At 41.6% G+C, this 24,254-nt stretch overlaps 1 protein-coding gene across 5 annotated transcripts; it reads right to left on the reverse strand.

Annotated features, from left to right (window-relative positions):
* Positions 1–519: 519 nt before the first annotated feature.
* LOC133818939 (protein BLISTER-like) lies at positions 520–20,371 on the reverse strand. Of its 5 annotated transcripts, none has more exons than XM_062252058.1 (14): positions 20,079–20,371; positions 19,365–19,890; positions 19,013–19,132; positions 17,167–17,243; positions 16,907–16,974; positions 16,430–16,543; positions 15,901–16,064; positions 15,684–15,752; positions 15,370–15,525; positions 14,283–14,379; positions 13,523–13,621; positions 13,064–13,214; positions 11,232–11,786; positions 9,757–11,135 (listed from the first exon to the last, which is right to left on the reverse strand). In XM_062252058.1, the coding sequence occupies exons 2-11, from the start codon at positions 19,599–19,601 to the stop codon at positions 13,602–13,604; spliced, it is 1,122 nt and encodes a 373-aa protein (XP_062108042.1). In that variant the 5' UTR covers positions 19,602–19,890; positions 20,079–20,371; the 3' UTR covers positions 9,757–11,135; positions 11,232–11,786; positions 13,064–13,214; positions 13,523–13,601. The 5 variants fall into 5 exon arrangements, with proteins under 5 accessions (XP_062108043.1, XP_062108042.1, XP_062108044.1 ...); XM_062252060.1 differs by lacking the exons at positions 9,757–11,135; positions 11,232–11,786 and adding an exon at positions 12,366–12,740 and having other exon boundaries at positions 19,365–19,735; positions 19,828–19,890; XM_062252061.1 differs by lacking the exons at positions 9,757–11,135; positions 11,232–11,786 and adding an exon at positions 12,366–12,740 and having other exon boundaries at positions 19,365–19,747; positions 19,828–19,890.
* Positions 20,372–24,254: the final 3,883 nt, after the last annotated feature.

Below are 24,254 nucleotides of genomic sequence, written 5' to 3' on the forward strand. Positions count from 1 at the left end.
AGCAACCAAAATGTTACTTCCGAAAACCAAGATAAACATAAAAATCTAGGTAGAGAGATTGGTGCATCTTTTTTCTTGCTGAGATGGAAAAAAATTCTTTTTCCAATTTCGAGTAGTATTAGTTTTAATTCGACTCAATTTTGATGATGTGGCTAGGTATATTTGTAAATAAAATTTTCTAGATGATTTTTGTATGTAAAATTTAAAAAACAACCAAATATGCAAGTATTTCTTTTAGATTCTTATATCATCTATTTGATAATAATGGATCTCTTATTTTAATAACAAATAAATTACATTAATATGTTGTTGGAGGGATTAGGACCTGCACAACACAGCCAATACAGTGCACAAAGAATATCAACAAAGAAGAACAAGTAATAGACAATTAAACAAACCCAAAAGTAATCAAATGTAAAACACAAAAGAAAGAACACCAAGAATACTTGGTTCAGATACAACTAGTTTTGTTGATCCTACATCCAAGGCTAGGCAGCAATGCCTAAGTCAAATCCACTATATCTGAAACTAGATTACACCCTCCAAGCTCTCAAGATTACAACAACACTCATCCAACTTCTCTTGAAACACTCTCTCACTAGAGTATTACAACACAGTTCTTGCTCTCAGCCAAAACTCTCAGAAATTGAATACACTTAGGTTGATCATGCCTAAAACTATATATAGGGTCGAGATACAAGAACTAAAGAGACAAACAGAAACTAACTGTAACTAACAACAATTAGTTAGTCTGTTACAACTTACTGGTGTCCACGCAGATGCAACTAGAGAAAATGTAGATGCAACTTAAAATAGCAGATTAGTGTGAGTTGTCATTTTGCTAATCTTTTGATTGGTTGAGGAAAGAAGTCACAATCTTCACAATTCTCCACCTTGACTTCTTATTCCGAAACAGGGTTCAGTGGATTAGACAATGCTGCCTTAGCTTTAGCTCTAAGGGATTCCCATCTTGATGCCAAGCAAGTTCAAGGCCGAAGTGAACTTGCTCACGGGTATGACCTTAGTCATCATATCAGCTGGGTTGATCTCAGTGGATATCTTCACAATCTTGATAAGTTGTTTTGAGACAATATCCTAGAGAAAATGGAGTTTAACATCTATGTGTTTCGTTCTTTCATGAAACACGGTATTCTTAGACAAATGTATTGCACTTTGTGAATCACAATGTACAATCACATGATCTTGTCTAAATCCCAGCTCACTCATCATCCCTTTTAACCAAAGATCTTCTTTAACAACTTTTGTGAGAGCTATGTATTCTGCTTCAGTCGAGGAGAGAGCCACAACATGTTGTAAATTAGACTTCCAGCTTACAACATTCCCTCCAACAGTGAAAACATACCCAGATAAAGATCTTCTTTTATCGTAATCTCCAGCAAAATCTGAGTCGCAATACCCCATAACTTCACATTGTTTCTGGTCTGACTTTGTGTACAAAATCTGTAGGTTTGCAGTGCCCTTCATGTACCTTAGTAACCATTTCACAGCTTGCCAATGTTCCAAGCTTGGTTTGCTCATAAACCTACTAACTAAACCAATTCCATATGCTAAATCAGGTCTTGTTGATACCATAGCATACATAATGCTACCAACAGCATTAGCATAAGGAACTCCCTTCATTTTTTCTTCTTCAAAAGATGCTTCTTCTTCTGTAAGAGACTTTAGCTTGAAGTGGGCTCCAATGGGAGTGTTGACAGATTTGTCTTCCTTTTGATCAAACATTCCCACTACCTTCTTGACATATCCTTCTTGAGAAAATCTCAACATGCCCTTATTTTTGTCTCTAGATATCTCTATTCCCAAAATCTTGACAGCTGCCCCCAAATACTTCATATCAAATTCTTGACTTAGCATCTCCTTGAGCCTTTCCACTTCTGATCTGTGTTTACATGCTATAAGCATGTCATCCACATAGATTAACAAGTAGATGTAGCTTCCATCTTCAAGAACTTTGAAGTAAACACAACTATCAAACTTTGATCTTTGAAATTTCTGTCTCAGCATAAAATCATCAAATCTGAAGTACTGTAACGCCCTACTTCCTTAGAGCCGTTACTAAGTGAGTTTTAAGACAAAACAGTGCAATGAACTCGCTAACCGAGGTTTTGAAACAAAAGTGTGACTAATTAAAATTTAAGGCTGTAATCTTTGAAAATGCGTCGTTTCATTTAAAACTTCTAGTATCAAACATTTGGGATCCCAAAATAAGGTTTGAAAACTATTTACATCTTGAAATAAGTTTACAGTTGATAAATCATAAAAATCATAGATTATTACAGCCATTTTCGAATAAACCCCCAACCAAAGCAGTCGGGCAGGCCAAACATGTACGCGTCGCTTCACGCTCTCCGTACTCATGGTTGGTTGACTCAGACATTGCCCTTACCTGCAACACAGAGCACCCGTGAGCCGAAGCCCAGCAAGAAAACTCATGCAGAACATAACATAAGCAATTTATACAGTTTATCATAACAGATAATCCACATATAAACAAGTCAACCATTAGACTAAGCAAACACGGCCATGCCGCCCCAGAAGCCTTACCGAAGCCTGGGGTCTCGGTCCTCACCGTAAGGATATCACATGTATCCACCGGGCCCTGCCCTGACTATAAGCATCCCATGTGCTAAGTCTTACTTCCGGCTCCCCTGCCGTACCCGGCCTACGCCGCACTCGGCCCTTGTCGTTCATTTCATTATAATCATATATAGCATAAATCAAGCAACATTCAAACAAATGCCAATTTATTTAAATCTGCACCCTAACATGTAATGCAATATAGGGCCATGCCCGACAATCATCTCATCATGCAACATGCAATATAGGGTCGTGCCCCGCAATCACACTATGGGCCCACGCCCCATCCTACGGGTGTTATAGTTTTCTTACCAGTACCCCGAGCTTCCTGGTGCACTAAAGCCGCGAGCACGGTCCTCTAGCCCGAGCCTCTCCAATAACCTAGTCACAACACACATGAAACATCCTTTTAATACTAATCAATTCATAACCACTTCCCGGGACCAATCCCACACTCTCGGAACTCCCAAATTCCTAAAACAATCCATCGGAAACATCCCCCGAACCCCCGGAGCAAAAGCTCAAAAATGCATAATTTCAAGTCCTGAAAATGGCCTAGCGCCGCGGCGCTACCTAAGAGGGCCGCGGCGCCCAGCAAGTTAGAAGCCTCCTCCTGCCCAGAAATAGCCTCGCGCCGCGGCGCCCAAGAACAGGGCCACGGCGCTCCTACGCGAAACCCAGATTTCTGGGTTTTTCCCTGCGTTTTCCCCGAGCTATCACCACTCCAAATCATCCCAAGCAGGTACCCAAGCCCCAAAACTCAAATCCAAACCTCATTTGAACAATCTAACACCCTATAAACACTAGAATCAAGATCAAAACATCAACACACCCAAGATTCACACCTTTGATCTCAAATTCAGCAACTCAAACCAAAACCCATGAAAACCTTAACTCAAGCATTAAATTCCTCAAATCAAAACAAAACCCAAACTTAAATATGTGTAAACCCTTACCTCAAATGGAGATTCCACACAAGGCTTCCTTGATCTCCTAAGTCTCCAATTCAGCTCCTCCACTCATCTTCTTCTTCTTCATGCCCTAGCTCTTCCTTCTCTTTTCTCTTCTCTTCAAACTCTATCAAGACCAACAATGACCAAGTCCAAACCGTGTACCCCTATAACACAGCTCAAATTTGTCTATTACCCTTGCCAAATGACCATTTTACCCCTCCTTGCTTATCCTTTCCTAACTAAACCTCAAGGACTTACTTGTCATTTCCTATCCATTACAATTCTACCATTTGCCATCAAAACCTGTTACTCTCTATGGTTACTAACAGTCACACAAGTTACCAAATTACCAGTCACAAAAATCTCCCAAGGACTAAGTTACAAAATCCCCGAATTACCCCTAGGCTCCTCCCGAGCCGGGTATAAAATCCTGTTGTGACATTTGAGTTAACTAGCTCTCTAGGACCGTCTCGGCACGTGCATCACAACAATAACACCACACTCGCGTGGTACAAATCACGGATTACAATTATCACATACATGCCCTCAGCGGGCTAAAATTACCAATTTACCCCCATCATGCAAACGGGGTCCACATGCATAATTATTTCACCTAACATGCATACTAACCACGTAGTCATGCATCTCAATGTTCAATTAGTCATATAACATGCTTTAAATCATATCCATGCATTAAACTCATAAAATCACACATAAATTCCATTATGCCCTCCAGGCACACTAATCAAGGCCCTTAAGCCTTATTAGCGATTTTGGGTCATTACAAGTACCATTGTCTCGGTGACTGTTTCAAATCGTATAGAGATTTCTTCAGCAAGCACACCTTCTCTTCCATCCCTGGCTGTATGAATCCTTCAGGTTGTTGCATGTGTATTTCTTCATCAAGATTACCATGAAGAAATGATGTCTTCACATCAAGTTGATCCAATTCTAAATTCTGAATTGTAGTGATAGCCAATATAATTCTTATAGAAGTGTGTTTGACAACAGGAGAAAACACTTCATGATAGTCTATCCCTTCAACTTGAGAAAAGCCTTTTGCCACCAACCTTGCCTTGAATCGAGGTAGCTCAACTCCTTCAATCCCTGGTTTTCTCTTGTGTGGATGCTCAAATTCCACCAAGGCAAAATATGGGGGTCTGTCCTCATGTAGCCTTAAGCGATCCGAGCCACCCGATACCTTTCCCTCGACCCGTGTCTCAGAGGAAGACTTAGTAAAGATGCACCAAGAAATCTAAGGGGTCACGCGAGGCCCTGCCTCGCTCTCAGCACGCCCCCGTGAGGCCGTGCCACCATCTCGGCATCTCGTGGGGGGGCCTGTATGACCTTCTCGGCCATGCCTAGGCGCAAGGCCTCGCATCGCTCGGACATGACTAGGTGCAAGGCCCTCCTCACTCGGACACGCCTAAGCGCGAGGCCCGCCTCGCTCGGACACGCCAAGGTGCAAGGCCCCGCCTCGCTCGGACACGCCCAGGCACGCCCCGCGTCACTCGAACACGCCAAGGCACGAGTCCCCGCCTCGCTCGGACACGCCCAGGCACGCCTCGCTCTCAACACGTCCACGCTAGGCCATGCCTAGGCCGCACTCACCGTCTCGCGTGCAACGTCTTGGAGCGCCCAGCTGCCTCGCGGGGGGCATCTCGTGATGGCCTTGTTTGAAGGGTTACGCATATATGGCGACCTCGCCCCAATGGGTCTCGCCCAAAGGACTCGCGTGCGTGATGCCAATATTCGAGGTGGCCCACAAGAGACAAAAAGAATACGAACAAGGTACCTCTATAAGGGTACGTACATGCTTGCAAGGATCATGGGACAGGCCTGACACCTGTACCCGACAAATAGTGGCGGTTGGGAATAGTACGAGGAGTGGCTACACCCCCACCACGTCTTTGACACCCATACAAGGTAAGTAGTGGAGTCATGACCGGTTACAAAAGCTGAGGTGCTCCCACGAACTCTGACCATGTACCAGAGCCGACACCACTACCCCTGGAACCACTCTCCTCTTAGTGTACTCGTGTACCATCTGGTCCCCTGGACCACCATGTACCCAGGGCCATTAGAGCCCACTATAAAATGGACTCTAACTCCACTTGAAGTGGGGTTGGAAAATTTACTGTAGCAAGTGCATCTTAGTGAATGAAAATTGATTTCACCATTGCTCTATTACAATTGCTCTTGGAGTTGATACTTAGATTCTGAGAGTCTTTCTTTGCATAATCTTAGCTCTGTGATTTTTCTGACTTAACTTAGTTGATGAGTTCTCACCATCAACAGTTTGGCGCCGTCTGTGGGAAGCTAAGTACCAAGCTACTGTTGTCCCATTACTTCCGGCAAGAAGAAATGCCGAGACGTTCAGAGCGACTCAAGGAGTCATGAGAGGTGGAGGTCCACCTTAACGGAGTCCAGCTGAAGGCCTCCATGAAGGATCCTCCTCCACCCAGAGATGTAGAGCCCCCAAGAGACCCTGAAATTCATGAGGGTGATAGAGAGGTCACGTCACCAGCCGTTCCGCTCGGAGAGAGTCTTCCAATGGTACCGTCGAGAAATGCCAGTGAGTTTCCGCTTCCTAAACCGCCGCAAGTACCGAACTCCGGCCGGCAGGACCCGGGCCCCTCAACGCATAGACATGATAAGCACCCCCGGGTCCATTCCGTGAGCTCGAGTTCTAAATCTAGATTCTATGAAGAAGAAATACGTGAGTTGAACCGTAAAAACCAAAGGTTGGAGACTACCCTGGAGAATATGCAAGAGGTGTTGAATGGCCTATTGCAAGGTAAGTCAAACGTGACCTTGCCCAAGAGAAAAGAGAAAGGTCGCGAGGGGGCAAAGACCACCGTACCAGTAGACGATGGGAGGACTCGACACTCCACCAGTAACACCCCCCAAACGAAGTAATGCAAACATCCTGAACCACTGAAGCATGCCTAGAAACCAGAGCCAAAGACCAACACTGCCCCTCGCAACGAGGACGAGGTCACCTCTAAGAGAGCACCCTCAGATTTACGGGAGGAGCTCAACAAAAAGAGGGTGGGTAAAGGGACCACACCCCCTATGGCGCCTCGGGAGGGCAAAGGAAAGGGTGATCCTAACCCGTCTGCTTTAAAGGACTCCCTAAACAAGAGAAGGCAGGACTTGGACACAGAAATGAGGAGCCTGCGAAGCAAGATTGTCATCGCCTCTGGAGATCAAATTTTTTAGGAGGATTTCGACCATGAGTCACCCTTTGTCAGGGAGATCCAGGCCATCAGGCTCCCTGCCAACTTTAAAGAGCCCCACATGACCCCCTACGAAGGAAGCACAGATCCAAAATATCATCTGGATACATTTAACGACCTGATGAAGCTAAGGGGAATTGGCAGCGGGGCGAGATGTCATTGCTTCGCTGTCACATTAAAAGAACCTGCATACAAATGGTTCAAGAGGCTTAGACCGGGTTCCATCCGATCTTGGCAGCAACTTTCTGATGAATTCCTCCAGCAGCACCACGTTGTGCGAGACTACACGATGCTAGGCACCAGCCTCGCCAATGTGAAGCAAGGAGAAAACAAGAGTCTGAAGAGCTATATCCCAAGGTTCAACATGGAGGCAGTTAAGGTAGGAAGCCTGACCCGCTGAGAGCTGAAAATGGCCATCACGGCTGGAGTATGCCCAGGGAGCAAGTTATGGGATAACATGCTCAAGAGAGAGGTCACAGACTTGGATGATTTCTACGAGCGGGCGCAAAAGTACATTCGCGTGGAGGATGGTCACGAGAACCTCAAAGCTGGAAAAGGCCCATCGCCCCCGAAACCTTCAATTCGGGATAACCAAAGCGGTGCAAAGAAGAAGGGGGCTTATGAGGGAACGAGGGATGATCGACCCCGGAAGCACCAGCACTCTGATGAGCGCACACAGAGCCCCTAAACCTTTTACACTGACCTCACCCACGCGAGGGAGGATATTTTCATTACGAACGAAAACCAGGTCCCTTTTAAAAGGCCCCCACCAATAAAAAAAGATCGGTCTAAAAGAGACCCCAGCAAGTCTTGCCAATATCACAAGGATATCGGCCACACCACCGCGGAGTGCAACCATTTGAAGGTGGAAATTGAGGAGCTCATCCACAGAGGACATTTGGGCAGATATGTGCGCAAGGAGAACCAGAGGCCAGAAGAAAGAGTGTCCCCGTCGCGGGCACGAGAGGTGGCCCCAGAAGTGCAAGGAGAGGTCAGGACCATCTTTGGAGGACCAGAACTCGGAGGCGATTCAAGGAAGGGGCGAGACAGGTACGCCAAGGAGGCCCGACGAAGTCCACCACCTTGCGTTTTAAGTTTGGAGCAATGCCCCCCGAAGAGCTTCAAGGGCGAGAATGGCTCGATAACTTTCACTGAAGGGGATGTGCAGGGGGTGCATTTCCCTCATAATGACCCCCTTGTCCTAACTGCCAAGCTTGCTAACATGAGGGTACGTCGGGTCTTGGTGGATAACGGGAGCTCTGTGGACATCTTGTATCGACCGGCGCTGGAAAAGATGGGATTGAGCCTCCGTCACCTAAAGCCTTGCACTACGTCTTTGTATGGGTTTACGGGAGATTCAGTGCAGCCCCTGGGGGCAATCGAATTAGCCCTCACCATGGGGGAGCAACCCAGGCAAACCACCGTAATGGCTAACTTTGTCGTGGTGGGTTGCACCTCAGCCTTCAATGCGGTATTAGGGAGACCCTCTCTGAGAGAATTGAAGGCGGTAACTTCTGTGTATCACCTAGCTATGAAATTCCCAACCCCCGGGGGGGTAGCATGCGTGAAAGGGGAGCAGAAGGAAGCGAGGGAATGCTATAACATGTCCCTCCGCACAACCACCAAACCATCTATACCGATGGCAATGGTTGTGTATGAAGGAGCGACCCACACAAGTTAGATCTACACAAGTTGGACCCACGAGTTACGGAGCCTCTCGAGAAGTGCTACCAGCGAGGCTTCGGCACTCAGTGCAAAAAGAACCTATGTTTAGTTTGTTCCTTGTTGTTGTAGCTTAAGTAAGTAAGAATCAAAGAGGCTACCTAGGTAACCTCCTAGTTAGATGTAACCCTTTTATTTACAAGGTTGGCTGTAAACTGCATGCTATGAATGAAACTGTTTGCAACTTCATGTGTTATTTTTCTTCGCTATGCGACCATCAGCCAAAGTGCCTGCCGAAATAAATTTCACCAAACACTTGGGGGGCAGGACAGGAGGCAAAAACATACAGCTAGCAAGGGGAACCTAAAAAGGGCTCCTAAAAAGGACCCTTTAACGGAGGGTCCTAAAAAGGACTCCTTGCCCTCATAAAAAGGAGGCTCCTAAAAAGGATCATCTATCAGGAGGAGGGTAGAAAGGACCCTTTAACGGAGGATCCTAAAAAGGATCCTCTATCAGGAGGAGGGTAGAAAGGACCCTTTAACGGAGGATCCTAAAAGGGATCCCTTGCCCTCCTAAAAAGGATGGTCCTAAAAAGGACCCTCTACCAGGAGGATCCTAAAAAGGACCCTCTAACAGGAGATCTTAAAAAGGGCCTTTTATCAGGAGGACCCTAAAAACGACCCTCTATCAGGAGGATCCTAAAAAGGACCATCCAACAGGAGAGCCTAAAAAAGGACCCCCTGCATCAGAGCTTTAAGCAAAATTCCTTGAAAGAGGAATATAATTCGTGGCGAACCCTAGTAAACAGGGAGAGGACCTTGCAAGGCATCTCTTGGGGCTCACAAGGATTAGCTACCCTTGTGAACATCAAGGAGGCCAAAGGGACTTATAAAAAAAAAGTGGTAACAACAATAATAAGTCTAGAGCGGCCACCAAGCCGCCTAGCCAAAAAGGGTCCTAAAAGAGACCTTTGCAGAAATAGTATTATGAATAATGACGAGAAGGACGCTTCTCGCGAAAAAATAATAAGTGTGCACAAGAATATATAAAAGGATAGCTAGGACCCAAGGGGTCAAAATATCCTTATAAAAGTAATCAAGAGGCACCAAAAGAGGTCTCAGTGAACCCTTTCACATGGGCTCCAAAGGACCTCCAGCCTGGTAAATAAAAGAGGGGAACCAACCAAACCTCATCATACAGGCTCAAAAGGACCTCAAATGTAGTAGAATAAGAGATAAATAGCAACACATGTATATATACATTGAAAAATAGTTTTGAAGACAGTACAAGATTTACAAAAGAACGATAATATTACAACGGCTCAAACGAGCATACATCTATAACCGGCTGGCAGAGGTAATGAAATAGCAACCTCAGGGCCTCCTGCCCCAGGTGCTCCACCCAGCTACCCGGGTCACGGCATACTCGCCAAAGGAGGAGAAGTCAAAATTGAGGTCCTACCTCCATACGCCATAGAGGGCGCGCTCTATAGACCTATGCTCAGTAGTCGCCCTCTCCGCTTCTAAAGAGGCAACCCTCTCCTGCGACGCAGCAACCTCAGCTCTAGCAGCTTCAAGATCAATCTCTAGGGAAGAGACCCTCGCCTGGGCAGCAGCCGCGGTAGCCTGGGCACCCTGGAGCTCGTTCTCTAGCTTGGTAACCGTGTCCTGCAGCTTCGAGGCCTTGGCAATCGCTTTCTTCCTCTTTTTTAATGAGTTGGCAAGTTTGGTCCGAACCCTTGTCAATTTATCCGTGGTTTCATTAAGCTCTCTCTCGAGCTCCTAAGCCCATGCTGCGAGATGGTCCCTCTCGGTGCACGACGCGGAGAGATTGCCAGCCGAGTCGGCAAACCACAGAGCCACAGTATAGGCTTGCACAAGAAAGTTAACAACAACAACAATAAGTAACAAAAACAAAAAAATATATGCATGTACATCTATACATAATAGGGCCGACGCGAGGTGCATGAATTCACCCAAGTCATGGTGCGCCTTAGGTTTTCCCCACGGTCCGACAGAGCAACATTCCCAAGACCGTTCCAGTCAGATACGGGGAGGCCCAAGGCAAGTTGGATGTATCGCTGCCCGTAAGACGTCGCCATCCAAGTCACCCAGGGCTCCCCATCCACACCAGGGGCACCTGGCTGGGTGAGGACGAACGACCCGCTCGCCGAAACGGGAGGGGGCGCGGTGAAAGTGGAAAAGTGAGGCCCCGGTATATCAGAGGTCCGGAAGATCGGCGAAATAAGTCCCCGATGGTCCAGGGTCGAGAGGAGCCTGAGTGAAAGCATCGTAGCCCTCAGGGTCAAGACAAACAAAACACCCTGGAATGACCTGCTGGTCTTGAAAATTAGGGGCTATGTCCGGATCATAAGAGGCACATGGAGGGCATCCCCCAGGAGATGGAGGCAGCTGGTGAGGTCCCCCCGCGGTCAAGGGGGCTTCCTCCGTCTCTTCCTCAGCCTCATCGTCATCTGGGCAAGGCTCGGACAATACCCCCTTCATCTTCTTAGACCCAGAGATGGTCCACAACAACTTGGGGTCCCAGACAGGGGACAATTTATGGTGGTGCAGATTATTCACGGTGAATAGGCACACCGCCTTTTTCGTAGCGGGGTCAGCGCTGAGGAACTTTCTCATGTCTCTCGCTTCCGACCCGACAACTGTGGGTTCGGCGAATTGCTCTGCATAATACATGCCATGGTCGATATGAACGTAAGTCATGAAACAATAAGTTGTAAGAAAAGTAAAAGAGAGAAAGTGATGCTCAGGGTACTTACTGGGGGTGGCCCGGAAGTCCTCGCGGACAGAGAGGGGGCCTTCCACGAAGAAAAAGTCCTGCTTCCAGGACCCCGGGTTGGACACCGAGCCCTCTATCAAAGAGGCCTCGTTGTTGGCTTTTTGTAAATAGTAAAAGCCCTTTGACTTGGGAAGGGGCATGAGGTTGTAGAGGAAATGCACCTCTGTCGCTGTAGGAGCGCGTTTCAATAGCTTTGTAAATGCAACGAAGAGGCAGCTTAAAATCAGCCAGCAATTGGGTGCCAGCTGAAGCGGGGCAAGGTCCAAGTAGTTGAGGACCGCAACAAAGAACGGGTGTAACGGGATGGTACCACCCGCCTTAAGGATGTGCTCGCTGAGGGCCACGAAACCGGGCCTAGGACAGTCAGCCCAGCATGTCTCCTGAGGAATATATAACGCGTACTCTGGAGGGACACGATAGTGATCCACAATGTTCTTCAGTTTGTTTTCGGACACGCGCGACACCAGTTCGGATGCCAGTAAAGGAGCATCGTCCGGTTCGTTGGAAGCCACCTGTCATCGTGCCCTCGGCATATCTGCAAAACCAAAAGAAAAAGGTGAGAAAGAGACGGAACACTTGACCCTCCATTTTTTCCTCCTAGCAAGAGTCTTCCATCGGGGGAACGACTGCGGAAGCGCTAAGCTAGGGAAAACCGAGACTAAGGGCTGAGAAGAAGTGGTAGTGGCCCTATGACAGTCATAAGGCGAGGATGGGTTGGAGGGCTCAGGCAGAAGGTGTCCCTCCATAAACTCCAACTCTCTCTACAACTCTAAAAGGATCACCCTAAGGCTTACTACATGGTCACACTACAAGAAAAAATGCTTTTAATAACACCGAAAATGTGTTATCAAAATATACGATAACACTTTCTGATGTGTTAAGACCGACTATGTTATCATAGGTCAGGGTACTTTACTTAACACTTTATCAGTGTTATACAGATGTATTATTGTACTGTCAACGATAACACAATTTTTGTATTATTTTAATATATAGATAAGTGTTGAATTATGTTATTTATAGTCGATTATATAACACTTTTTTGTGTTACACTACACTTTAGTATAACACTTTTTGTGTTACACTACACTTTAGTATAACATTTTTTTTGTGCTATACTACACTTTCGTATAACACATTTTTTGTGTTATACTACACTTTAGTATAACACATGTGTTATATTAGCTTAGAGAAACATAATCTTTTTTTACTTATACAAAACTAGGAAAACAAATATGAAAGTTGAAGTCAAATAAAGTAACATAAATAGATTTTTATTAATTACTCAAATGTAATTACAATATTTAGTCTACTAGTCTAGGCTTAAGAAATCATATTACAACATAATTTATGCCCAATTCAAATTCCTTTATCACTAAATACAAAACAAGAAATGTATACAAAAATTAGTGAAATACATTTTTCCATTCTAAAGGCCTCAACTACAAATGTTGTCAAGAATTACTCCAAAGAAATCATCTCAATATACCTGCACATTGTAAAAAAAAAAAAAGTCATTTTATTATTAAGAACATAAGACTTAAGCTAGTTTCCACCTCTAAGCATATAAAGTTTAAATTAAATTTGTAATAACTCCAAAACTTGACGAAACAACAGGGTATAGCAAGATGTACTACCATGCAAAACGACTGAAGCAACAAAACATGCAACTTAAAATAATAAGCTAAGAGATGAACGAAGAAAAAATTCCATTGCCAAACAGAGTACTCTATCAATACCTAAAACTTAATGAAAATGAAAGAAACATTCAACAGCATAATTCTAAAGCACAACAGAAGACTTTCTTTATACCTTGACAAGGGCTGATGAAAGTCATCTTTTTGTTGGTAGTTCGTGCATAATTCTAAAGCACAACAGAAGACTTTCTTCTTTATACCTTGACAAGGGCGGATGAAAGTCATCTTTTTGTTGGTAGTTCGTCTTCTAACATGGTTATATCAACCTATTAAGAAAGAAAAATCTAAGCATATGAATTTCCCACAAAACAAACAGTTAAATTCAGAAATGAAAGTGAATGAGAAAATTAGTGAGGATAGAGAATGAATGAACTGAACTTTATTGAAATGTTAAATAGAAAAAGAGAATACATCACTTATAATGAGCTAAAAATTAGAGTAAGACTAACAGATTCATAGAAAACCATAACAGATCTAGCAGCTACCACTTAACAGATAAAATTTGTAGTAATAAAAGTACTACAATCTTTCCATTAATCATTTATAGTGTGCACAAGGGAAATAAAAAGCCCACCTGTTCAGATGATGTTAGAATGCCCTGTATAAAGCCCTGAAAGCATTCCTTGTCTCAACAATAAGGGCAGGCCATACATTCATAGCACTACACCAGTTCCTAATAGTCCAAACTAAAGAATTCAAAGTCTGTCACAAACATCTATTATCGACAAAAAAAAAATCCAATTTAAATTTAGTAGTTATCAAATGTTTTCACTACCATAATCATAGCTGCCACTAAAGCAGAAGATCATATTGACACAAGTAAGTTCATACAGCAGAGTCGAAGCTTAGTCATCACTAGGATTACCTTGCTTTCTTTTGCACCTCTTGTATTTACTATATAAATGCATTATAATCACTTAGTCATCACTAGGATTACAATAACCACTGTCAAACATACTTAATAAATTAAACATGTTTACAATTAAAGTGTAAATAAAAGTTGCTTAAACGAATGGTTTCTCTTCAATGATTTTAATTGCTAGTGCAGGATCCTTGGGTTAAAGTTTCTGAACAACAAGCCTAAAATGAATAAACTGCTTAAGTTGCACTAGACAAAACATGAATGAAGAAACCTAACCTCAATAGAGCATTGTCTATCAATGATAGTTAGAGCACATGTTTAGACTCTTCATAAGAAATATCATCAAAGAATTTCATTAAGTAACAAGGCACCAGCCAAATTGAAATCAGATTTAAACAACTATTTACTAGTAATACTTAAATTAATAAGATCAATTGATGTTTCATTAAACTTTTGTGTCACATTAAACTACCATTAAACTTCTCTGACTCTTCTTCGGTCATTACAGCTTGAAAGCCTGTGCAAGTTGTTGTGCTACAAGCATAAATTTTCTTTTTGCCTCTTCCATACTGTATCCAAGAAAGAAATTATTACAAGGCTAAATTATTTTGAATACAAATCTAATCTGGAGTACAAAACTAATAACATGTAACATGTCTTGAGACATAAAAGAATTTGCATAGGCCCTTCAAACTAATGTAAATTATGTCAAAGTAAACAATATAAACAAACACAAAGAGCTCCATGTACTCTCTCACAATTAGGTTCATTCTAAGAAAAAGACACACATAAAGTAACTTATTATAGAAACTTATCCCAAGTTTATTACATTCAGAAGAAAATGAATCATAATTAAGAGGAAATTACACTGGCCACTCTTATCATTGAGTCAATTTTCAAAAGCTAAACTTGCCTTACCTATGTCATAACGCTTTTAAAAATTCCTAGTACTCCAATCCAATATACACCTACAACTCTGAAAAAGGTAAACTTAAGATCCTAGCAATTAAGTCCTATTATAGACTATTATTTGTCCATGTAAACTTAAGATGCTACTGGCTATTAAAAAAAATTACCAAATAGACTTCGGCCTATTAAGTAGAGTGAGTTAGTTCAAGATCGAAACAGGACCTATTGTGCCAAAAGAAATATGCTTAAAGTGATAATTCTTCTTGTATCAACTAAACTCCCTAAAGCATTCTAATACTTACCAAACATAATACTTTTTTTAAATCTATTAGATTTTAGTGTTGTTATTAACACAATAACAAGTTAACTAAATCTTTGTTAAGACAAATATTAACATAACAAACCAACAAAATTATGGTTTGAAGGGCACCATAAAACCATTTTCGAACCGAAAGATGCACATTTACACAATCCACCAGTTTGATGCAACTTATTTTACAATAACCACTGTCAAACATACTTAATAAATTAAACATGTTTACAATTAAAGTGAAAATATCAAAATCAAAACAGTTTTTCCACAATGCCCATTTAAGTTTTCCTTCTATTTGTTTACCATAGTTATTAAGAAAGATGAAAAAGATACGTACCTCGTCACCTTCATCAGCATATTGAATGTTCTCACGGACATCCTGAGAATCAGGTTGTCTTGCAGAGATAGTCTCATTAGCCATACTTCGAGCAGTCAAAAACTCTAATCTCTGAGTCTGAGCTTCAAGTTTTCGGGTCAACTCATAGTTCAACTCCTTCATTCATTGAACAAGCATAAGCAGATATGTTAGTCCAAGCGTGTGCTTGCTTAACCATGTCTCCAGATACAACATGAATTGAATACCAACAACTTAAAAGAAAATTAGCTTACTGCAATTTAACAAAGAAACAATAAAAATCACATCTGCATTACCTTCAACTGAGAACAATGAGATGACTCAGATGCCAAAGTTTGAACCAACTCTTCCTTCTCCATAGCCAACTGCAAGAAAAAAATGTACAGTAGTTGTTTCATTAGCAAAATAATGATATAAACAAACATCATCTGATGTACTAGTTTTGCTCGAAATAGTAAATCTTTTGAGCAGAAAAATAACAAATCATGCAAGAAATGTTTAGATAGATGGTACCTCTACAATTAATGCATTAATGTTTTGAATCATTCTCATCTGATCAGGAGGTATATTTGAATAGCCATTGTCAGGCAACATTGAAAAATTGGAGGCATCAATTCCAATAAAAGATGTATCCCGCACTTCCTGATTCGAGGTATTGGTAATGGTATCTTCATTTTCTGTGTGGATTCAAATAGATTCAAACTAGTAAGCTTAAACCCGAATGAGGGAAAGGTAAAAGATAAATATGAACCAGTAATATACAATTATTCTTAATGACAATATAGCATAGTATGATAGATAAAAAAAAAAAATTAACTAGACTTCCCACCTGACCCTACAATAAAAGGTTAGATGTACAAATCAAGTGGACAACGAACTGCTGTTTAGCCTTAACAATCAAGACCAGTTCTTGACTAGCATAAATACCACAGGCACGATTTAGCAAAACTGATTTTTGCATATTAATCAAGTTTTAATCACAAGAAATATCCCAGAGAGACTTCTCAGAGTAAAAATAAGAGTCCCAAGTAAGAATTATTACCTAAATCTTCGGTAGAAGTAGATTCATCTTTCTTATGTGTACTACTCTGGGTAACATCAATGGATTTTCCACCAGTGGAAGCTTTGCGTAACTTGGACTGCAACAGCTTTTTCTCTGCCCAAATAACAACAAAAGAGGAATAAGTATTAATAACATGAACAGTGTCGGTGTAAATTCACATAATAGAAGAACAATCAGAATATTTTCAGACTAAGTTTTGGTTAAATTTCAAGTAATTAAATAAACACTTTCCTAATTCCAGATAATTTGTTTCCCTTTTGCCATCTTTACACCAGATTTGACTGTCCTTAACACAAATACGAATTTGTAAAGCAGTTTCAATAAACTTTAATTTGGTTCACACTGCAGCCATCAACCCCTACTTTTTCTACTCTCATTCTGGCATAAATTAGTAGCACAACCTAACATATAATGTGACAAAAGTGATACCTTAATTCATGATATTATAACACTAACCTTCTTGAAGAGCATCAATAGTTGACCGCAAGTCCATACGATCCCTCTCTATGCTAGACAATTTCTTTCTGTAACAATTTATATTCAACAGTTACTTCATGAAAGAATTGTGTTATATAAAAATAAGTAACATTAGAAAGGTTATTCAGCACAAAGATGTATGTATCTTGCCAAAGAACTGACAAAATAAAAAACATAAACAAGCAAGTCACAAATCACAAAATCTCATCCACAACTAAAAAAAAATATTTATAGCATACTCGTATGAAGAGATTTCAGCTTGTGAGTTCTCCAATTGCCTCTCAAGCTTTAGCTCACTAGATCTCAGTCTAAGTGCCTACACAAACAATTGAGAACAAAATCATGTTAAAAAACATTAAGCATGAAAACTTTCAGCGTCATAGATATACTTCAACAACCACTCACACATAGTCATAGCCTCATAGTTATAAAATGTAATTAAAATATCGAAAAGTACAGAGCATAAACTATGCAGAGAAATAGAAATCAAAACACAATGTGTTTATAAATAATAATATAATTGCCACAAATTTCCAACCAACTACATTTCATCAGGTACAAAAAAAATTCCTTCACAGCAATCCATACCGGATAAAATTCACTTTTCTAAGAAAAAAAAAGAGAAAAGTGGAGCACCATACCTTCTCCTCTAAACTGATTACTTCTGAAGCCAATAACTTAGAGCGTTCGTCAGTGGCATTACATTCTAGATGTGCATTTGCATATTAATTTTTAACAGCCTCAAGTTCCATCTATATGTGAAAATAAAGTCAAAATGCATACGACCCAATGATAGAACAAGTAATAGAGCATAGTCAAAATAGGAGGTTAAGTAATTGAAAGTATATAATGGCACTTGCATTACTCAAAGAAGGTGGGAAAGCCATGTGGAATGAGAAATCCTATTTTCACAACAGGCTTTGACACATATCTAGGGAATCATGATCATCAAATATGATATGTACAGCATACACCTAAAATTTGTCTGAGCCACCAACCCTTATCTATTAACCTCATTGTTATGTGCTCTACAGAAATCTGAAGTCAATCACTTATTTGTTTAACTTATTTCACAGTTGTGGTACACAATGATTCCTTCCCTTACAATTATGGGAAAGATTTAACATTTGTTGAATTCACAAAGTTTTTGACAAAACAACAATAGCCATTTGAAGCTACCTCTTCAGTATACCCATTAAAACATGAATTCCAAAATCTTCCCCAAGTTCGTTGTTTACTTAATCATATATTTTGAGTAAATGACACAAGAGACATTATTAAAAATAAAATATAAAAGATTTCAAGGTAACATGACAAGATGCCCCCTAATATCAACAGTACTCTGTTGGCAAAAAAGAAAAGGCAGAACATAGATCCACAAGTCAAATACCATCCCTACTCCTATAAAAAAAAACCCCAAAATCCTAAATAGAAGAAATTCATAGGAATCACCAATCTTTAAATCTATTACATTTAAAAAAATAAAATATTAAAAAAAAATCTTCAACTATCCTAAAAAATTCTCCTCATCACTCTAATGAAATAATCCAAATATTGCAACCGCACAAAAATTTCATAAAGATTTCATCCTTCCATAGTCATCAGGAATTCTAACATGAAAATGTTAAGAAACAATTACTAAATACTAAGCCTCAGAGGCATTAAGGAGAGAATTAGTACAAACCAATTGGGCCTTGATTTCCTCCTGTAACTTTTCCATGTCAGATTTTAGTTGATAGTATTTAGATAGAATGCAGTATTATAATTTATAATTTGAAAGAGTGCAGAACAATTCGTCTGCCACAAAATACTTGTTTCTAAAATTTGATCACAGAGCTTTCCGTTAAACTCAAGGAACAACTTTAAAAGTAGTTGAATTTTCCAGAAAATCAGATTTTACAATTATTATAAAAATGAAAAACAGGACAATTAAATTGGAGTATTTATACATGACTTTAAAAATGATAAATTTACACAAACAAGTAACATTATAAAGCAACCGCGTCATAAATCCTTTCAACCCCGAACAATTTGATGCAAAAGATTATAACTGCAATGTTGCAGAATCATGATTTGCAAGCTGACCTGTTGGTTATATGTGTCTGTAAGAGAAGAATTTTCAGAAGCCAGTGACTCTGCTAAAGCGCGAGAGGCCTCAAGTGCACGTTGCAAGGAGAATTTTTCTTGTGTCAAATCCTCAATATGCTGTGTAAACCAAACAAGATATGAGCAAAAAAGACAACCAAAAAAGAAAAGCACTAAGAACTTAAACCAGAGCTTCTTATGGGGAAGAAAAAACTGACTGTAACTATACTTTTTCAATACCAAGAATTAAACAACAACCGAGGACAGAAAACAACAAACACCTAGCCACTAGTTCTCCCAGGTGGAGAGCCAATGAACACTAAATTATTTAGAAATAACAAAGCAGGGGTACCTGTTCCAGAGCTGTAAAGTCTTCATTATGCTTAGGTAAGTAAAAATCATGTTTCCTCTCCATGCCATTTTCATATACAGATGGTTTTGGCAGGTCACTCACGATACTATCAGAAACTGAACTCATTGAAGATTCAAATGCATATGAATTGCTATGGGAGTCAAGCTTTGAAAGTGGACCTAAACTTTCAGAATATGTGGATGGCTTATCAAAAGGAGACGATCCTAGGATATCCATGCTCTTTGATTTCAAGTTGTTGGATTAAACATCTCAACTTAGGCACTGCATTGCTCCTTCTGAATTAAACATCTCATGCAGCTGTTTTAGACCCCTTTTGCTTATCCCCAAGTCAGAGTCTTCTAAATTTCCACCTGTGCTTTTCACTGTAAATAAGTCGGTTGATGGGTATTGTTCAATGTAAATTTCCACCACAGAAAGTCCACTTGTTGTATCTTAAACTCACCATTGGACCCAAATCTGAGCTTCTTTTGATGATGGGTATTGTTCGGTTGGGCAGCTAAAACACCTGTCGAAAGCAACGACACTGAAGCTATTAACAACACCACAAACGTTATACTAAGATTGAAATAAAAACCTCAACAAGCTAATAACATGATATTATACAGATTCTTTACGAAATAAAAACCAGAAATGTATATAATTTGACAATCAAAATTATTTCAAAATATAAACTAAACAATTTAAGACATTTACCTTACGGTTTCAGTGAACTGTGAGACTCATCCCGTGTCCTTGAGTTAGAAAGTGGGGTTGAGAAGAAAGTTGTCGATGGAGGGCTGGAACAGGGTGAACGACTGTCGAGATGAAAGATGTCGATGGAATAAAGTGGAAGGTCGTCACCGAAGATGAAGAGAGTCCTCGCACATTATCGGGAGAGGGGGAAATGGATCAAACTGCCGATGGAGAAAGATTGAAGAAATGGGTATAGGGGAAATGGGTACCGGGAAATGGGAGTTACTGTAGAAAAGACATTTGGCACTATTTTATTTTACCTTGCCGCCTGAAACTTTTCTCATATATAATAACTCTTTTTAAATACTATTATAATGATGTGTTATGGTAATGGGTGTTTGGTGTAGTGTCACTAAGGTTTGGGGGGGAAAGGTGCTCCGTCTCCTCTCAACATCAAGTCAATTTCGCTCTCCATCACCCAAATTTTACGCCTAAGTTCAGCCAGGTGCTCAAGATGGCGGATACAGACTTGCCTTAAGGAATCATAGTCTTGGTAAGGATTTTCCTCATGGACTCTGAGTCTGAGGATAGGTCAACAAACTCAACCCCCGGAGGTACGTCGAACGGACTGTCACTGGCCATGAGACCTCGTCCCGAAAGCAAAAAGGGGTTCACGTATGAATGAGGGGATGGATACAAAACACAAAGGAATGGGCTTAAAACCTCTAGAGGCATGCGCCCTAGATGATTCACTACGCGGTATAAAAAAGACGGGCATGCAAATGGGCAAACTCACTGCAAGCTCAGGCCAAGGTACCCCATCCCGAGTAATGCTAATTTGGACCCAATGAACGTGAGGAAAAAAGAAAATATACCTCAAGCAGGTGAAATGGAGCGTTGTCGGGGTCAAAAGGATGTCGATGTCCAAAAGCACCAAATGGTCGAATATACGCGTCTGCAAAAATAGACCAAAAGGATGTGTTAGCCTCCAAATAGACATACCAAAAAATTAGCTCATATGTAAAAAAAAAAAAAAAAAAGAGGGAAACTATGGCGAAAATGAGGATATGAGGGATTGAACCCCTTACCTCTTGAAAGAGGAAGGATTCTCAAAACCACTAAACCAAGGGAGTAAGGTGAAAATATGAAGCCTCGTATGAAGGCCTATTTATAAGTATCAAGGAGAATAGTCTACAAGAGCACCTAAAGGTCCTCTCTTAGACTGGGGGGCAAGTGTAGATGCTCAAATTCCACCAAGGGAAAATATGGGGGTCTGTCCTCATGTAGCCTCAAGCGATCCGAGCCACCCGATACCTTTCCCTCGGCCCGTGTCTCATAGGAAGACTTAGTAAAGACGCACCAAGAAATTCGAGGGGTCACGCGAGGCCCTGCCTCGCTCTCAGCATGCCCCCGCGAGGCCATGCCACCATCTCGGCATCTCGTGGGGGGGCCCGTATGACCCGCTCGGCCATGCCTAGGCGCGAGGCCTCGCATCGCTCGGATAGGCCTAGGCGCAAGGCCCGCCTCGCTCGGACACGCCTAGGCGCGAGGCCCTGCCTCGCTCGGACACGCCCAGGTGCGAGGCCCCCCTCCTCGCTCGGACACGCCCCAAGCGCGAGGCCCCGCCTCGCTCGAACACGCCTAGGCATGCCCCGCCTCGCTCGGACATCCCAAGGCGCGAGGTCCCGCCTCTCTCGGACACGCCCAGGCACGCCTCACTCTCAGTACGTCCACGTGAGGCCATGCCTAAGCCGCACTAACCGTCTCGCGTGCAACGTCTTGGCGCGCCCAGCAGCCTAGCGGGGGGCATCTCGTGATGGCCTCGTCCGAAGGGTTACGCATATATGGCGACCTCGCCCCAATGGGTCTTGCCCAAAGGACCCGCGTGCATGATGCCAATATTCGAGGTGGCCCACAAAAGACAAAAAGAATACGAACAAGGTACCTCTAAAGGGGTACATACATGCCTGGAAGGATCATGGGACAGGCCTGATACCTGTACCCGACAAATAGTGGCGGTTGGGAATAGTACGAGGAGTGGCTACACCCCCACAACATCTCTGACACCCGTACAAGGTAAGTAGTGGAGTCATGACCGGGTACAAAAGCTGAGGTGCTCCCATGAACTCTGACCATGTACCAGAGCCGACACCACTACCCCTGGAACCACTCTCCTCTTAGTGTACTCGTGTACCATCTGGTCCCCTAAACCACCATGTACCCAGGGCCATTAGAGCCCACTATAAAATGGACTTTAACTCCACCTGAAGGGGGGTTGGAAAATTTACTGTAGCAAGTGCATCTTAGTGAATGAAAATTGATTTCACCATTGTTTTGTTACAATTGTTCTTGGAGTTGATACTTAGATTCTGAGAGTCTTTCTTTGCATAATCTTAGCTCTGTGATTTTTCTGACTTAACTTAGTTGACGATTTCTCACCATCAACATCTTGTAAACCCATTTGCACCCTATTACTCTTTTATTCTTAGGTTTATCCACCAGAATCCATGTCTCATTCTTCGATAAAGACTCCATCTCTTCTTTCATAGCCTTATTCCATTTACTCCATTCAACACTATTCTTGGCTTCCTTGTAGCAAATAGGCTCATGTAGCTCTAGTAAATCAGCTACACTAAGGGCAAAAGCAGTAATATCAACATGTGCAAATCTCTCAGGTGGTCTGATCTGTCTCCTTGCTCTATCTCTAGCAAAGAGATAATCTGAAGCTTGAGTATCTCTGCCATCAGCTTCAGTGCCATCTGCATCACTTCCAGATGCATCTCGAAGTTCACTCTCCTGAACTCCACCTTGATTCTCACTCTGTGATGTTTCTCTCAATTCAGTCTGCACAGTATCTTTCTGCTCAGCTTGTTTAGAGCTGGCTTGATCACTAAATTTCATGTTAGTTTTATAAAAGCAGTGCTCATTGAATATAACATCACGACTGATAATGCATTTTTTCTCATCTATTAACCAAAGTTTATAACCCTTGACACCACTTGGATAACCAAGAAACACACCCTTCATAGACCTAGGATTCAACTTCCCTTGACTAATATGAACATAACCTATACAACAAAAAGGTTTCAAGTGACTGTAACTTGGTTTATGACCGGACCAAACATGTTCAGGAACCTTACAATCTAATGCAGATGAAGGTGACCTATTAATGAGGTAGCAAGCAGTAGCAGCTGCCTCTGCCCAAAATGTTTTTGGCAAACCTGAATCAGCTAGCATGCATCTAACCTTATTCATGATTGTTCTATTCATTCTCTCAGCAAGACCATTTTACTGAGGGGTGTTCCTAACCGTATGGTGCCTAACAATGTCATTTTCAGTGCAATAAGAATCAAACTCAGCATTACAGAATTCCAAACCATTATCAGTTCTAAGTTTCTTAACTTTCTTCATGGTTTGATTTTCTACCATAATTTTCCATTCTCTAAACCTTCTAAAAGCCTCATCCTTAGTTCTAAGAAAATAGATCCACACTTTCCTAGAATAATCATCAATAATATAAAGGAAATATTGAGCTTTACCTAGAGATAATGGAACTTGGGATGAACCCCATAAGTTAGAATGAATGTATTTCAATATTCCTTTGGTTTTATGAGATGAACTTGCAAATTTCAACCTGTGAGCTTTTCCTACAACACAAGTTTCACAAAACTGTAAGTCTGAAACATATTTAGAGTTCAAGAAACCTTGCTTACCAAGTTCTACCATTCCCTTGTGGCTCATGTGCCCAAGTCGTTTATGCCATAATTCTGTGGTATTAGGTTCTGTAGTTGAATCTCCAGCAGACCCAGTTATGGTCTCTCCTTGTAGAATGTAAAGTCCTTGTCTTAGCTCACCTCTCATAAACACCATTATACCTTTGGATACTCTCAAGACTCCACCTTCAGCTTTGTAGTTATAGCCTTTGGAATCTAAAATACCAAGAGACAACAAATTTCTTTTTAGTTCAGGTATAAATCTAACATTAGAAAGTACCTTTATGGTGCCATCTCTCAATTTGATCTTGATAGAACCAATTCCTTGAATTCTGCATGTGTTTTTATTTCCCATCAACACTTGCCCTGTACTTTCTTCTTTTAGATCGAAGAACCAATCTTTTCTTGGTGACATGTGAAATGTACACCCAGAATCCATAACCCATTCATCCTTAGGATCATTGGTTGACACAGTCAGAACATC

This window comes from Humulus lupulus, chromosome 2, assembly GCF_963169125.1.
Source record: "Humulus lupulus chromosome 2, drHumLupu1.1, whole genome shotgun sequence".
NCBI classification, from domain to species: domain Eukaryota; kingdom Viridiplantae; phylum Streptophyta; class Magnoliopsida; order Rosales; family Cannabaceae; genus Humulus; species Humulus lupulus.